The 16,906-nt window shown below is 43.7% G+C and overlaps 2 protein-coding genes across 2 annotated transcripts; one reads left to right on the top strand and one right to left on the bottom strand.

The window, feature by feature from the left end:
- Positions 1-281: 281 nt before the first annotated feature.
- FAM104A (family with sequence similarity 104 member A) lies at positions 282-6,797 on the bottom strand. The gene is made up of 3 exons (XM_056858233.1): positions 6,663-6,797; positions 1,736-1,832; positions 282-929 (listed from the first exon to the last, which is right to left on the bottom strand). The coding sequence occupies exons 1-3, from the start codon at positions 6,707-6,709 to the stop codon at positions 687-689; spliced, it is 387 nt and encodes a 128-aa protein (XP_056714211.1). The 5' UTR covers positions 6,710-6,797; the 3' UTR covers positions 282-686.
- Positions 6,798-12,269: 5,472 nt separating this feature from the next.
- Positions 12,270-16,271, top strand: C1H17orf80 (chromosome 1 C17orf80 homolog). The gene is made up of 5 exons (XM_056848729.1): positions 12,270-13,879; positions 14,941-14,949; positions 15,214-15,321; positions 15,582-15,698; positions 16,208-16,271. Exons 1-5 carry the CDS (start codon positions 12,382-12,384, stop codon positions 16,234-16,236), a joined length of 1,761 nt encoding a protein of 586 aa, XP_056704707.1. The 5' UTR covers positions 12,270-12,381; the 3' UTR covers positions 16,237-16,271.
- Positions 16,272-16,906: the final 635 nt, after the last annotated feature.

Raw genomic sequence — 16,906 nt, 5'->3', positions numbered from 1 at the left:
TATCTGTAGGTTCTATGGTGTAGGTAATTTGAAGTTACTGCCAAGTTCTGTTCTTAGAATGCTATATGAATTCACAAACACCAAATCAACCCAGATTTTGTACATAAGCAAAATAATGGTTCCTATGTAGAATGGTTACAGCAAAGAAATAAAGCAGTTACATTTCTATTCTGGTTTCAGTATAGCTACCTCTTTGTCTACAGCTTCTGGCCTTCAAAAAGGTTACTAATGTTTCTAACAGCCTTAATATACTCTCATTCTTTAAAAAGATTAATTTACCATAAAAACATATTCACTATTTATTGAAATTAAAAAAGACTTATAAAACTGAACACAAATGTTTGAAAGGTTTTACATAAAGCATCAGTTACTAATTAACAGATTAAGAAGTCAGACTGGACTAATTATGCACTCCTATAATACACAGGTGGATTATCAGACATCTTGATGTCAAGGAAATCCACCCTTCCCCCATCCAAAGAATCCTATAAAAATTGCTCCAAAGCCCCTTTTGCATTGCAATAGTGCAGCAACCACAAGTAAACAATAGCCTGTTAACCTGTTATTCCAAATACAGACTGAGAAGGCAACAGGCATTTTGTGCAATTTTAACAAACTTTTAAGTTGAAATATCCCATCACACAGTGCTGTCCCCCTTCACAGAAGGCAGGGGACTGCTGGGCTCATCATGTTGCCGGACGGCCCCTGCTCTGTAAGCTGTGGAAGTGTGCTTCCTTCAGGATCTGGTTGATGTGAAAGTAAGGACCCTGGCATAGTGCAGATTGCTCATGGACAGACTGCGGAGGGGTCACAGGACTTGATCCTGGCATGATCTGAAGGAGGCTTGTTTCTGGCCCACTACCTCTGTCGGGACTGCTTATGCTGCTACTGCTGCAGCTACTGCTGCAGCCACTCTCACTGCTGGAGGACTGTGGAACAAAAGATTCACAGGAGAAACCAATTAGCCTGCTCCTCTCACATATATCCAATAACTGACAAGTCACACGTTCCATTGTAAACATGTACTGGGAGGGAAAAATCAACTTGCAGTTGCTATATTATCCAACTGTACTAAAAACCCACAGGATGCATTTCTCAAGAGGACAGAATTCCATTCCATAATAAATTCCAGATCTTTTGTTGAGTCTTGACACTCAGTTGCCTAGATTTAGTAAGAACATTACCAAAAAATACAAACTGATAACAAAATTCTAATCTATAGCAGCTGTTTCAAGTTCTGCCCATCTGCTTAATGTCCACACCAATGCATTCTACGTTTCAAGGAGAATTGCAGAACAATAATTATGTACATATTATGAAGTGTTTACCAGTTAACATGTAGCTATCAAGTTCTGGGATGTCATGTATCAAGATAAATAGATGGCAGTTTTGTAGCCCTGTCCTGCCTTTACCCTTCCATAAAAATGCTGTTGTTGTGGGAAGTGGCCTATTCCATCAACTATTAGTAACCAGATGTATGAAGATGGTGACAACTTCTTATTTTGTAGATAATATTCATTTTGTTTTAGTGATTTCTTATTGTGATCTGGATTTAAGTTCAATTATGAGTTACTACAAGAACTATTTGGGTAAGGAATAGAAAGTAAATGTTTCAAGCAAACATCTTTCAGAATTTATTTTCATAAGACTGAATTAACTGCTCCCTATGTACTCATTATTATACAAAATTCCCAAACCAATACCAGCTGAGCACTGAACTGGATTGCAGCCTTACCTCAGTATCCCAGGAGTCCTGAAAAATAGTATTTTGGCTACTGCGTTTTGTTTGAGGGATATGTCCATCCTCCTCTGCACCATTTCGCCTTCTTTTCCTGCAAAAAAATAATTGAGATGTTAGTATAGCTTGTAAACCTATATGGAAGCTGGCAATGTGGAAAAGCACCCCAGAAAATATCTTTCCTTCAAACTGACAGAATCTCAACTCAAGGACTTTAATCTGAACAGATAGCAGGATGCAAGACTCCAACAAAGCTCTGGTTAGTCAATACTAGAAGAGAAACTAAAAACATCCCATTTGTTTTACAACACAAGGATTACAAGCACCAAGTGGAAAACAGGATCCTTGGCAGAAAAGGCCATTTGACACCTCAAGGGCAGCAGGAAGACATTAACACAGGTTTCCTCAGATAGTCCCTTGAGTTCCACACACCTTTTGCCTCATATACAATGACCCATCCTGACCTGGATGGCCAGGCTAGCCTGATCTTGTCAAATCTCGGAAGGGGTCAGCCCTGGTTGGATGGGAGACCACCAAGGAAGCCCAGGGTTGCTTTACAGAGGCCGGAAATGGCAAACCACCTCGGTTCATCTCTTGCCTTGTTCCTCTATGTCCAGTTATCCCCCACTGGAACGGGTCCAAGCTAAATTTATCAGAGCAATACTCCAAGTACCATCATGTGTATCGAATTCCTGGGTACGTTTGGAGACCAGGATGTTAAAGATGGAAGCTAGGATTGGTCTCTCCTCCATTTATCTCTGGCTGAAAGTGCTGGGGGCAACTGAAGGCCTTCTGCCATTACTCGTTGGTGATGATTTTAAATCCAGATGGTGGTAACAGACAGAGGAGAGTCACTTTCTGTTAGAGCACAACGGTGACCAACCAAAGCAATTAGTTAGGCAGAATCTCTTTGATATTGAGCACCAAAATGAGCTTGTGAGCTCTCCGGCGTTTTTGGCCCCAATCAGCAACAGATATGTGTTAGCGCCTGCAGAATACCTGGCATTCTTGGAAACAAACAAACGAAGAAGGGCTTTTTCATTGGCCAGAAGTGCTGCCCTACCTTCAGCAATTCTAGAAGCCAGATTCAAAAGATTATCTAGTTTAGAATGGGAGTGTCGGGTGAAGTCGAGTCTATTGCGCACGTTTTCTTCAGATGCTCTTTTTATGAGGAAGCAAGACTTAGGCTAATTTCCCCTCTCCCTAATCTAACAAAGGACAGCTCTGAGGAAGGGAGGCTGAGGAATCTCCTATGGGAAGGGTCAGCCCAGACGATGAAACAAGTAGCTTAATTCTGTGCTACAATATACAAGATTAGTCAGATAAAGCAGGGGCTTGGCAATCTAACCTAAAATGGAGAATGTTATTTTAATCTGAGGTTTTTAGCTAATTTATCTATTTAAGAATTATATATCCTATAGTTTTAGATACTGTATCTTTTAATTCTACTTTGTAATCGATATGAATATTTTAATAGCTTTACCGTATTAATAAATCTGAGTCACCTTCATCTCTTGCCTTGAAAATCCTATGGGGTCACCATATGTCAGATAAGACATGATGGCACTTTCCATCCACCGCAATGACCTTTTGTATCTCACTCGCAATGGCCATTCTGGACATAACAATCCTCTGCCCAAAAGGGCCATTTGCCCATATTCTGGGAACCACCAAGCCATTAAGCTAAAACCTAACACCTGCCCTGGTTGGGCATCTCATTAATATTCAGGTACTCCTTTTTTCATAGGTTATCCCAGTTGGCCAGTCACAGCCTGGATCTTGAACCCCACACCAACATGGTCTCAGGTCATCACTTGCACCTAAATCCACGAATGGGCAGCCCATGTTTATACCTTTGGTCCAACAGGTTCACAACAGCTAGATTTACACCCAAGCTGACCAATGGCCAGGCATCACTACTGAAGCAAAGGTAAAATCAGATTCATAAGAGGTGCTGGGCATGTGCCCCAATTTTGTAGATGGTCTTCCAAACCATCTTCCACACCAATATGAACACACTAGGACCCTCTTCAAGATCAAGAAACGTATTATGCACTTTCTTCTCCCCTGCCTGTTGTTTCCAGCTGTCCTGTTTTTCACTGACAGCTGGCTTCCTCCTCTGCTCCCCCCCAGGTTTAACTCTGTCTCTGGGAAAAATGCTCCCTAGTTTCAATTAGTAATTTGGTTTTCAGTTGCTATTATTGACAGGACTGCAATTAGTTTCATGCATTTTTACACTGATGTCCTGATGCATCAGTCTGGTTAATAACATTACTTGCTTATTAAGTATGCTGTCGCACCTCCACCTTCTCCCTACCCCAAAGATTTACTCCATCAGAACTGACAGCTGTGTAGACACAGACAAAAGATTCCATAATTTACCCATGTGTCATTTGCTTAAGTCTGTACATGTGTGAAAAGGAAACACCCTTACTGTGGCAGACTGTGCCCAGGGACCGATTTCAGTGGAGCAGTAAGAGATGCTACTTGTATTTTTGTTAAAGTATGCTGACTTAACGCACACATTGTAAATATTGCTTCTAACTTGCGTAACAGTTGTTTCTCCTTCATTTGCCCACTACTAAGAAAGAATTCAGATGTGAAACTGAAAAGAAAACATCAAAAGAACCTGCTCCATCTTCTGCCTAATAAGAGAGCTCCTCTTACATCTCTCAACTTCCATTCCTTAATGAAACAGATGAAGGAAATCCCCTTAAAGTAAACCATCTTCAAATTAGCGCAGCAAATCTCTTTTAGACTGTCCAAGGGTCTGAATGCAATGCCTAAGAGTACTCTAAGTCTCAGCCATTTCTAAAAATAAAACAGTGTTCCAAAAGACATCTGGCTATATTAAAGATAAGCAATTGCATTTTTCACACTCATGTCCTTCAAACAGATCAGAAAGCTATTTATTTTACTTCTCCAACTGCGTCAGAAGTTAAAAACCAGCCAAGTTTGTAGATGTTAAGTTTATTTTAGTTTCAAACTAAAAAAAGAACTTTTCTGGGAGAGTGTTTTATTTTTGAATAAACACACCCTGGGCAGCATAGATATCCTCACTTTGTCTGACAGGCTTGTCCCTGGCATCAAGAAAACAAAAATAACCTTCACCTTATACCTGTTCTGTATATTGTTTTGTCGGCTTCTAATTAAGAAGTGTCCTGACCTAGATAGCCCAGGCTAGCCTGATTTCAGAAGCTAAGCAGAGTCGACCCTGACAAGTATTTTGATGGGAGACTTCCAAGGAATACCAGGATTGTGATGTAGAGGCAGGCAACATCTGAATATCTCTTGCCTTGAAAACCCCATCAGGAGTTGCCATAAGTCAGATGTGACTTGACCGCAAAATAATAAGTGCCATTCCATACTAAAATTATTGGTCTAAACTCTACGAAAAAGTTAAACACCTGTTTGAATAATCTCCAGTTACCTGATGTTTCAGTTTTTGGATACATTGTCCCATGCTTTTATGACTTCACTGCTACACCAGAAGGTATGGGGATAATATTACATGGCATCATTTTGTAAATGAAAAGGGCCAACTAAAACATTTTCTTTATTAACAGTATTACAACAATATTGAATAAACCTTATAAGTCTTATTACAATGCCATGTGTAAAACCTATACTAGTGGTAGTGGCAAAGTCCTACCATAGGCTTAAAGCAATATATTACAAGTCTCCTGGGAATAGTGAGGTACAAAGAATTAAATGGTGGTTGGAAGTGAACTGCCAGGTTTTTAAAGAGGAAGGGAAAGAGCACTCAACAACAGGATATGAATAACTGGACCTGGTATACAGAGCTGAAATGCTGCACAATTATTGTGTTGAAACCCTTTCTGATCCATGGAAGCGAATCTCCAGTTTAAACCTTACTTCAGCCATCAGGCTATCTGTATTTATCTAGTAAGCTTTTACACCACCTTCCTCCGAGGAGATCTGGACATCATAGAGCTTTCTGTCCTTCATTCATAACAACTGTGAGGTAGGCTAGGTTGACAGTAAAGGCCAGGTCTGAAATCACCCAGTGAGCTTCCATGGCAGGGTGGGGATACAAACCTGGGTCTCCCAGATCTTAATTCAACACTCTTAGCTCCTACTCTACACTGGCTCTCTGTTTGGAGCTTAGTCTTTTATGTACAATGGGATAACATTGGCCTGATTTACAAGGCTGTTGTAATGGGGCATTTGAGATACTGAATGTGAACCGCTCAGAACGGTACTTATAATTAACGCTACTTAAGTACTTATTATTCTAAATTTCATGGGTGTGTGTGGAGAGGCAGCACAGGACATGTAAAAATTAAAACAGAGGAAACACGTCTGGCAAAGTAGGCGTGCAAGGCACACGACGCAGCATACTTGCTAAAGCTCAGCAGGTCCGGCCATAATATAAACCCATAATAAATTAATATTTTCAATTAAAAGTTATTATAAAATATATATATTCAAATATTATTCTAAGCTTAATGTTTAACTAACAGTTATGATTAAAGCTTATTTTCAAATTCTCTACAAAAAAATTTCGAATCTTGGGTTCCCTGCACCGAACAAAAATGTCCTAGTGGTCCCTGGTCCAAAAAAAGGCTGGGAACCACTGCTGTAACTGGAGATGCCAAGGACTGAACCTGGGACCTTCTGCATGCCAAGCAGCTGCTCCACCACTACACCACGCTGCCTCTCCATCGAAGCATCAACTAGAATAAAAATCGAGTTTAAGGCACCACAAGGTCTCCTGTTTGTGGTTATGAGCACCCTTCTCTGACCCGCCAGACCCCCAGGTTGCCTCCCCACCCCCACCACCACCACCACCACCAACCTGCCTCTCCTTCCAGACCTGCAGGCCACTCGCCCCTCCCACCCCGCGCCTTACGTTCGAAGCGTCCTTCGCTCGGCCACCGTATTCCTCCCCCACCCCCCTTACCTCTGTCTTGCTCCCCGCTCGCTCGCCAGCGCTCCCCGGCAACTCATGGCCTCGTCAAGCCGGCTGTCTCAGACCGAAAGCCGTGAGGACAGCAGGCCTCGCGCTTGCGCTCCCAAACAATTCCTCCCCCTTTCCTCAGTCGCCGCTTCCGGTGTGGGACCCTCTCGCGCAGGCGCATCCCTCCCCTCCCAGTCTTGTTGGGCCGCCTCGGACGCACGCGCGCTTGGGCTCCCTGCTACGCAGGCGCACTGTGACTACAGTCGGAGAAGCGGGCCCATTGGTCGCCTCTCACTGGGTGTGCGCATGCGTGAAGGTCAGAGGCGCGTTGACGTAATAGCCATCCAAGAACCGGACTAATCTCGTGCAGGCTGACTTGGGAGTCAATTGCAAAAGCGGGCCGCGTGGCCACAGTCGCAAGCCCCCACTGCACTCAACTGGCATTGATTTCCTAGTCGAGGTGCTTTGCTTCTTCAAGTCTTTTGTCATTAGCCGGTTGTTGTAAACCGCTGTCAGCGTGTGCCGGCTGCCTATCAATGGTCGCCATCTGAAATGTGATCATGGCCCAGGGTGGCCATGGTCAACCTTCATCGCAACGCCCCACGTGATATCAGCGGTGGGTGACATGGCTGGGTTCCCGCAGGCCACTGAAACAGCCTTTCTGTGCAATGGAAGCTATATTACAAGGGGGTCAGTAATCATCCACCTCAGCCCCCGCCTCCAATCTGCAATACAAGGATTTACAGAAGTAGAAAAGAGCAAGAGTCCAGTCGCACCTTAAAGACTAACAAAAATATTTTCTGGCTCTTGCTCTTTTCTGCTACTGCAGACAGACTAGCACGGCTACCCACTGGGAATTAATTCAGCGGGTGTGAGTCGATCTATGAATGAATGGGAAAGATTTCCAAAAGTATTTTTGTTAGTCTTTAAGGTGCGACTGGACTCTTGCCCTTTTCTCCTACTGCAGACAGACTAACACGGCTACCCACTGGGAATTAATTCAGCGGGTGTGAGTCGATCTATGAATGAATGGGAAAGATTTCCAAAAGTATTTTTGTTAAGTCTTTAAGGTGCGACTGGACTCTTGCCCTTTTCTACTACTGCAGACACGGCTGCCCACTGTGAAGCATTTACAGAGTCTCCACAAACCTCTTTCTCCTTCTCGATCTCTTTTTCCCGCAGTGCTAGTGCATTCCTCTAACTCCCCTCCCACCACCTCCGCTTAGAAGCACGGGACTCAGAATATTTCTCTCCTAGTCCAAGAAGCGCGGAGAGATTTTTTTGGGGTTTTTTTTTGTTTGTTTGTTTTTTAACAGCTCAAAAACACTCACATTTGCTTCACAAATGCCACTCCCGGGGTGGGGAGGGGGGTGTTACTTCGCTGCCAAATGTCTGCAACGATGAACTTCCGGGTTTCCACCCCAGCTTCTATGAGCTGTCGCTCTGGTTGCTGCTAGATGGCCCCCTCCGACTCTATGATTGCACGATTCTACCGAAGCACGGCATGGTGTCAAAAGCAACCAGCAAATCCGGATTGCAGACCAAGGCGCCGTCAGTCTTAAAGCGAGGTTCGCATGCGCGCACACCCGTATCCTGTAGGTAGCTTTACAACGTCGTGTTGATTTATTTTTTTTCCTTGTAAAATAATCTTTTGTAGTCCGTTTTGTCCTAGACGAAAAACTCTCATGTCAGCATCCACAAGGGAAAAGGACATTCGGTTGCTTGCACGCTTTTCTTCCCGATTTGCTGCGTCACACTTCTTCCATGACACACAGAATGAGACCATGTGATAAACGATGCTTTGCAGGGGCCGTGCGGAGCAGTTCCCGATTTATTTTTATTTTTTTTTTTTAAAAAAAATCTTACATCCACTTTCGATTGTTGTGGGGCTGAAACGGACTAAATACAGCCTTATAGCGACAGTCGAGGCATGTTATGCCCATAATGAAAAGAAGTGCGGTTGCTGCAATTGTAGCGTTAGACTTTTAGCTGCTAATCAAGGTACGGGGAGAAGGATGGGCGGGGTGGAGTTTCCACCAGCCTCGTTGTAGCGAGTCAGGATTTTCGTGGGAAGGCAGAAACCAATCACTAAGCAACTCCTCTCATCTCCCCTATCAGCCACCCTTGGATGGAAGGGTTCCCCCCCCCCTCTAGGAATGGGACAAAAATTTCTTGTAATCTGTCTTGCCTATAGTAGTAGAAAAGGGCAAGAGTCCAGTGGCACCTTAAAGACGAACAAGAATATTTTCTGGTAGGGTGTGAGCTTTCGGGAGCCACAGCTCACTTCTTCAGACAAGAGTCCAGTGGCACCTTAAAGACGAACAAGAATATTTTCTGGTAGGGTGTGAGCTTTCGGGAGCCACAGCTCACTTCTTCAGACAAGAGTCCAGTGGCACCTTAAAGACTAACAAGAATATTTTCTGGTAGGGTATGAGCTTTCGGGAGCCACAGCTCACTTCTTCAGACAAGAGTCCAGTGGCACCTTAAAGACTAACAAGAATATTTTCTGGTAGGGTGTGAGCTTTCGGGAGCCACAGCTCACTTCTTCAGAAAAGAGTCCAGTAGCACCTTAAAGACTAACAAAAATATTTTCTGGCAGGGTGTGAGCTTTCGGGAGCCACAGTTCACTTCTTCAGACAAGAGTCCAGTGGCACCTTAAAGACGAACAAGAATATTTTCTGGTAGGGTATGAGCTTTCGGGAGCCACAGCTCACTTCTTCAGACAAGAGTCCAGTGGCACCTTAAAGACGAACAAGAATATTTTCTGGTAGGGTGTGAGCTTTCGGGAGCCACAGCTCACTTCTTCAGACAAGAGTCCAGTGGCACCTTAAAGACTAACAAGAATATTTTCTGGTAGGGTGTGAGCTTTCGGGAGCCACAGCTCACTTCTTCAGACAAGAGTCCAGTGGCACCTTAAAGACTAACAAGAATATTTTCTGGTAGGGTGTGAGCTTTCGGGAGCCACAGCTCACTTCTTCAGAAAAGAGTCCAGTAGCACCTTAAAGACTAACAAAAATATTTTCTGGCAGGGTGTGAGCTTTCGGGAGCCACAGTTCACTTCTTCAGACAAGAGTCCAGTGGCACCTTAAAGACGAACAAGAATATTTTCTGGTAGGGTATGAGCTTTCGGGAGCCACAGCTCACTTCTTCAGACAAGAGTCCAGTGGCACCTTAAAGACGAACAAGAATATTTTCTGGTAGGGTGTGAGCTTTCGGGAGCCACAGCTCACTTCTTCAGACAAGAGTCCAGTGGCACCTTAAAGACTAACAAGAATATTTTCTGGTAGGGTGTGAGCTTTCGGGAGCCACAGCTCACTTCTTCAGACAAGAGTCCAGTAGCACCTTAAAGACTAACAAAAATATTTTCTGGTAGGGTATGAGCTTTCGGGAGCCACAGCTCACTTCTTCACAAAAGAGTCCAGTAGCACCTTAAAGACTAACAAAAATATTTTCTGGCAGGGTATGAGCTTTCATGAGCCACAGCTCACTTCTTCAGACAAGAGTCCAGTAGCACTTTAAAGACTAACAAGAATATTTTCTGGTAGGGTGTGAGCTTTCGGGAGCCACAGCTCACTTCTTCAGACAAGAGTCCAGTAGCACCTTAAAGACTAACAAGAATATTTTCTGGTAGGGTGTGAGCTTTCAGGAGCCACAGTTCACTTCTTCAGACAAGAGTCCAGTAGCACCTTAAAGACTAACAAGAATATTTTCTGGTAGGGTATGAGCTTTCGTGAGCCGCAGGCTCACGAAAGCTCATACCCTACCAGAAAATATTCTTGTTAGTCTTTAAGGTGCCACTGGACTCTTGCCCTTTTCTACTACTGCAGACAGCCTAACATGGCTCCCACTGTGAATTGTCTTGCCTATAGTATGGGTTATCTTTGCAGATGGTTTCCAAGAGCAATTCAGACAGGTTCCCAATTAACGGTTGCGAAGTTTGTGTTGGGAAACGCCTGGGGATTTTGGGGATGGAGAATGGGGAGAGCAGGGTTCGGAGAGGGGAAGAACCTCAGTGAGGTGTAATACCATAGCCTCCAGCCTCCAAAGCGGCAAATTTTCTCCAGAGAAACTGATCTCTGTGCTAGAGTTGCCAGTGTCCAGGTGATGGGCGATCGCCCAGAATTACAACTGGTCTCCAGGTTGCAGAGATCACTTTCCCTAGAGAAAATTGCTGCTTTGGAAGGTGGACTCTATGTAGGGTTGCCAACTGCCAGGTAGTAGCAGGAGATCTGCTAATTCAACTGATCGCCAGCCGATAGAGATCAGATCACCTGGAGAAAAATGGCCGCTTTGGCAATTGAACTCTATGGCATTGAAGTCCCTCCCCGAACCCCGCCCTCTTCAGGCTCTGCCCCCAAAATCTCTATGGCATTATGCTCCAGTGAGGTCCCTCCCCTCCCAAAACACCACTTTCCCTGGGCTCCACCCGCAAAACCTCCAGGCATTCCCCAACCCAGAGCTGGCAACCCTACCAGTGTAGCCTGGAAAGCAGTTGTAATTCTGAAAGAACTCCAGGCCCCACCTGTGGGATGGACACCCCGACTGGAGATTATTTGTAATTCCAGATCTCCAGGCCGTACTTGGAGGTTGGCAACCCTGCAAAGCATCCACATTTGATAGTCTTCAGTAGTATCTTATAACTGGGGAAGATGCACACTTTTAATGCAGAGCTGAGCTAGAATTGTTGTACTTTGAAAAATCTCTCATCCGTTTTTATCTTTCAAGTGTCCTCACAACTTCCGGGTACCATAGCTGTGATACTATGTGTGTAAAATGCCATCAAGTTGCAGCCAATTATTGGCGACCCCAGGTAGGGGCTTTCAAGGCAAGTGAGAAGCAAAGGTCGTTTGCCATTGCCTTCCTCTGCAGAGTCTTCCTTGGAAGTCTCCCAGGTACCAACCCTGTTTAGCTTCCAAGATACGACGAGATCAGGCTAAACCATGCCACCTTCCCTTCCAGCTGTAATATTGACTAAAGGCACAAAAATATGAATGTTACATGCACACTTACCTGACATTAAGCCTTATAGAGCACAGTGTGACTTACTCCAGTGTAAATGTGCACAGGTTTGTGCTGTAAGGTGCAAATCCTCATGATTTTTACAGATAGGCCACAAAAACTTGCTAGCAAAATGCAGATCACACCTGCACAGACTTCATAGTAGAAGTCACAGACCCGAAGCTTCAATATATTGTCGAAGGCTTTCACGGTCAGAGTTCATTGGTTCTTGTAGGTTATCCGGGCTGTGTAACCGTGGTCTTGGAATTTTCTTTCCTGACGTTTCGCCAGCAACTGTGGCAGGCATCTTCAGAGTAGTAATACTATGTTGTTCCATGGTGCAAACGAGGCATGGATCCTTGTGATTTTTTTTCTTTTTTAGGAAAGCAACAAAACTCCACTATCATGATGCAGCACTCACTTGTGTGCAAAGACTACAATTTTGAAAAGATATCTAGTACCTGTGGATGTTTCCTTCCCCCATTTTTTTCAGTTTTATCCTCACCTCCCTGTGAGGTAGGCTAGACTGAGAGGTTGTCTAGGGAACTTCAGAACTAATTGCAGATTTGAATCTGCACCTCCCTCCTTCTAATCCAAAACTGTAACCACTAAATAACACTGTTTGCAATAAACCTACAGTGGTTCTCATTCCTCATATGGATGCTCTTTTTGTAACAAAATCTGCCATTTCCATGGTGTCTTATTTTTCTTTTCAGACAGAAAAATGACAAGTATCTCTGCAGTAGTAGAAATCTGTCCTTACTGTAAAAAGCCATTTAAGCGTCTCAAATCCCACTTGCCCCATTGTAAGATGGCAGGAGATGCATTGTCGGCTGTCAACTCCAGCGAAGTTTCTTCTGTCCCAGTGACTGGTAATTCTGCCACACCTGAATGTCTGAATACTAAGAAGAAGGGGCAGATCAAAAGTACAGAAATGGCTTCCAAAAAAGAAAATAAGAAAATCAAACCTAAGCTGATAAGGAATGAAGGCAAAGTAAAATCAAATTCTGTAGAACCAATTGAAATGGCTGGATTAGCACCTGTCAGCAATCAGCTTACACCAAGGCCAGATGAAGATATACAACAGCGAATTAAACACTCCGCTGAAAAGTCACAGAAAAGAGAAAATGGCACACCAAGAGCCCCAGGAGAAGACCTAGCACATGCACAGGAAGCAGAGATAGTACTTTCAAAAACAACGCTTTCAAAAAAGCCCCCCAGAGTACAGAAAAGCAGAAGTAAAATTACCTCTGATGAAGAGAAAAGTGTGTCTGGTATCATTCAAGAACCATTGACTCAGACCGGTAAATCCACTTCCAAATATCCTGGACAGCTAATTAAAGAGACATCTGCAAAACAGGGACAACCTAAGGAAGGATCTGCAAAGCAGAGTGTATCTGCATGGGTGGATTCCTCCATGGATGATCTTCAAGCCATTCCTCAGGGAGTTAATGACAAAGTAGAACTAGTGATTGATAATCATCATGTGAGAGTACTGAGGAAGAGATGTGATACTTCTGTTCAGAATAGCCCATTAAATAAAGGTGCCATTGGCAACAACAAGATGGGACACCAGCCTGTGGAATCATTCTCAGCCAGTGCTGAGATCCCATTGGCCACTGAGAAGCCAATTATCACGGGAAAAGAGAACAGAAAGAGAGTTTTAGGTCTTGAGCTTGAAGGGGACACTTTGAATGGAGAGACAGGAAATGCTGTGAGTACATTTAAAGATTCTGATGACCGTTTTCTGAACAGCCACAGAACGGTTGCTGATGTTCCTGTTCAGCTGGCTTCAGGAGTAAAAAGTATGATGGATGAAAATCAGTCATCAGTAATTTCTCATAAAGAGTCTCTGGTTTATCACAATCCCAAATTGAATCCCTACCTCACATTTACAGAAACTCTTCAAATAAGAGGTAATGATGACATATCTAACTGCTACCTAACTTCTTTAGAAAAGGATATTACTTTAGATTCTGGGACCTTTGGGATAACCAGAGGCAACAGCTCAGGGTTATCTTTGAAACCACCCTCAGTTCATATGTTAGAAATGACTGCTGCCCAAAGGTCATCATCTCCCAAGAGAGGCTTACCGCCAGGTTCTTTGGGACTGGAGTGGTTTCCAGAACTGTATCCTAATTATCAGAGCGTATTTTCGAGGAAGCAGAACCAGTGGGACACCAGAATCTCAAAAACCGAAGTTACCATTCTCCCTCATGAAGGTAAAAATGGGTTGTTTTCAATCACTGGTTTCTAAGAGGGAACACTGTGTACTGCTACCCAAGGAGCCAGTTTGTTGGGAGTGTGTGTAGGAAGATCAAGTGTGTGCGCGTGTGCAGTGAACAGTTTTGCTGCAGTCTGATTGTTCTCTGAGACATTTTGGCTTTTTATTTACCAGAGCAGGTCTACGCTTATAAGAGTCATGTATCAAAATCCTCATATGGCCAAGGGCTGCTTCTCTTTCTTTCTCTCCATAAATTTATTTTTAAAATAACCCCAGGATTACTGCTTGTTCAGCTCAGGATTCCCAGGAGCCTTTTCAGTAGGTCCTTGCCACCACCAACTGATTTTTCTGATTCCTTTAGTTCAAGTATATGTATAAGATGAGTCTCTGTTGCATTTGTATTTAAGGTTGCCAATGGGCCTGGAGAAAAATGTCTCATTCCCTTAATAGGGGCTTAATTGGATGTTATTTACCTACATTCTATGAGCAGCTTCCGGTGTCCACTTCTGCACATTAAGTCTCTATTAAAAGGAAGACATTTTTCTCCAGGCCCATTGAAAGTCCTGTAGGTGTTGCTCATGGGACACTACGAGCATCTCAGAGAAGTGTTTTACCCCCCCACTTCCATTAATTGTTTGGGAGTCACACTTCTAACTCTTTAAAACCAGTGGGCTTATATACCTTATAAAGCTATATCCTTTTCTTACCAGTTGAACAGTTCTAGCTTCCTCCAAAGAATCCTTGAGCTGAAATTTGGTGAGGGTGCTGATCCCTCGGAGAACTGTTAAAACCAGAGCTCCCTGGGAGAAAGAATGGCTATTAAAACAAATTTAAGTTTGTATCATAGACATGCTGAATCTGTCCAAATGTAGGCAGGGGTGTTTTCTCCTGAGTAGGTTCACTGGCTGGCAGAGCTCCATCTGCCCACTTAAAACAGAGCTCTTTTCAATAAGCAGATCCACTGGATTTCCTGTGGCTGATGAGAGCTCTTCTTGCTGCCAGTAGATTGGCTTGTGAGGAAACACCGCACCCTGTAACTTGCTCATGAGCAATTTGTAGGGGAGGGCAGTTGGCTGCTTGAAGTAGAGCTTTTTCCATTCAGCAGATCGGATGTAGTTCATACATTATATACAACTTCATAGGGAAGTGGGCTACTCTTCATGAGGAGCCCACTGTCTTTCAACCAAACTCAGAGGTAGAGCTTGTGACTTTTTTTCAGGATGCCATGTAAATTACACCACCTTTACTTAAGATTTAGGAAAGCAAATTTAGTGGGGCCAAAAAAAAAGTGAATGTGTTGGAAGCAAAAGTCTAGCTATTTCTGTCTCCTAGTTCCGCTGGCAGAAAGGTCCTTGATGGATGCAAAGCTTCGAGATTTGCCTGCTTGGCTGGCTACTTGCAAGCCATTTCCCCGGGGCATGCTGAGAGCAACATGCAGAGGTGAGACTGAGTAGTCTTTCAGTCCTGTCTAGAGATGGACGAGGGTTCTATTGCTGCAGCAGTAAGTTGGACGAGCAATTAAGGTTGACTGAGCAGTCCTGGTTTGCCTTTTACTTGCAGCTATTGTAATGTTACATTTACTGATTGTCTATGCCACTTTGATATGCCTGAAAAGCAGTCGAGAAATCTCATAAATGAAATAAATGATTTTTAACACACGTGCTTACAAACAAACCATTTCAATCTTTCTTCTTAAACAGCCTGGAATGGATATTACAACCGATACATCAATGTGAAAAAGGGTGGAGTGGCTGGGATCTCTATGCTACTGCTCGGCTACTGTGTCCTCAGCTATGCTTGGAGCTACAAACACATTAGTAAGGCTTTCTCCCTGGCATTTCTCTTTTTCTCCCAAGAAATTGTGTTTGGGTGCTAGAAGACGAAGGCCTTGCGCATGCTGCTCTCAGGATTTTCCATTCCCAGTACTTGGGGCATGAGGTCCTCAGGAAAGCAATTGTGCAAACACATCTGCGACTCTGGAATAAAGATTCTTAATTTTTAATTGTTAGGTTAATCCCTGTTTAAGTTAGGAGAGGTTCAAGAGGTTGCAGTTGACCCTGGGGCCTCATTCTGCTGATACTGAGCCTACAATGACCACACTGCTCTCTGTCCCCATCCCAAAATGTGGAAAGACAACAGAATGAATTCTTGGAAGACTTTTGCTTAATATATATGTTCTGCGACAATGAAGTCTCATTTATATACTTTTTAATAGATTTGGACAGCAGAGATGGGGGGAGGTCTTAAGTAAAGTTGAAATGCCATAATTCTTTCACTGTGTATAACAAGTGTCACCCTTCTGTTTGTTTTCTTTCCCTAACCACAGAACAGAATCGCTGGCGCAAATACCACTGATGAGGGTGAAAGAATGCGAGGCAGAAGGCATGGTTGTGTTCAGACTGACCAAGGATGTTGCTAGGGGTTTGTTCCAGCAACAACAAGAGACATTGAAGGATGCTGCAGGGCAGCTTTTTTACTAAGGCATACACATTCAGCATTTCTATTTAGTAGCTGCTTTGGACGCTGCAGTGAAGTAGGACAGTTGTCACTCATGGTCTGTTGGCCTGAAAAGCGACGCATGCAGAAAATGCTGCTGTATGTAGTACCAAGATGCTTCCAAATGCCTTTTGACTGCTATTAAAGAGACATCCTCCTCTCTTCCTTTATATCTGGAGTATGTGAAGACAAGTCCAACTGTTTTTTTGGGGGAGAATGCTTGGCTCTTTCATAGACAGTTCTGTGAAGAAGGTGTAAATGAGGGCCTAACTGGAGGATCCATTTATGAGTTTGCCCTGAGTCATGCCAACCTGGGAGTTCTGTGCTTGGAACTTAATTCCCAAGCATCTGGGCCCCCAATTTGGATTAGTATCATGGATGCTATTCCATTTTCTTTATTTGAAGCAGCCCTAGGGAACAGCTATTTGCCCTGCTGAGGAAACTTATGGATATCCTACCTATACGTATAGGTTTCCCCAGTGCAGCAAATAGTGGCTACTTGGGGCAGTGCCAAGTCATGAAAATGGCA

The sequence above is a fragment of the Euleptes europaea genome, chromosome 1 (assembly GCF_029931775.1).
Source record: "Euleptes europaea isolate rEulEur1 chromosome 1, rEulEur1.hap1, whole genome shotgun sequence".
Lineage (NCBI taxonomy): Eukaryota > Metazoa > Chordata > Lepidosauria > Squamata > Sphaerodactylidae > Euleptes > Euleptes europaea.
Note: the sequence above shows the minus strand (reverse complement) of the source record. Positions and strands in the feature narration are given on the sequence as shown.

Bases quoted from the DNA above. Each gene is read 5' to 3' on its own strand.
- C1H17orf80 (XM_056848729.1), top strand. From the start codon at position 12,382: ATGACAAGTATCTCTGCAGTAGTAGAAATCTGTCCTTACTGTAAAAAG. The intron at 15,322-15,581 runs GTGAGACTGAGT...CTTCTTAAACAG, and splicing joins GCTGAGAGCAACATGCAGAG to CCTGGAATGGATATTACAAC. The intron at 15,699-16,207 runs GTAAGGCTTTCT...CCCTAACCACAG, and splicing joins TTGGAGCTACAAACACATTA to AACAGAATCGCTGGCGCAAA.
- FAM104A (XM_056858233.1), bottom strand. From the start codon at position 6,709: ATGAGTTGCCGGGGAGCGCTGGCGAGCGAGCGGGGAGCAAGACAGAG. The intron at 1,833-6,662 runs GTAAGGGGGGTG...ATTTTTTTGCAG, and splicing joins GAGCGGGGAGCAAGACAGAG to GAAAAGAAGGCGAAATGGTG. The intron at 930-1,735 runs GTAAGGCTGCAA...TTTGTTCCACAG, and splicing joins AGGACTCCTGGGATACTGAG to TCCTCCAGCAGTGAGAGTGG.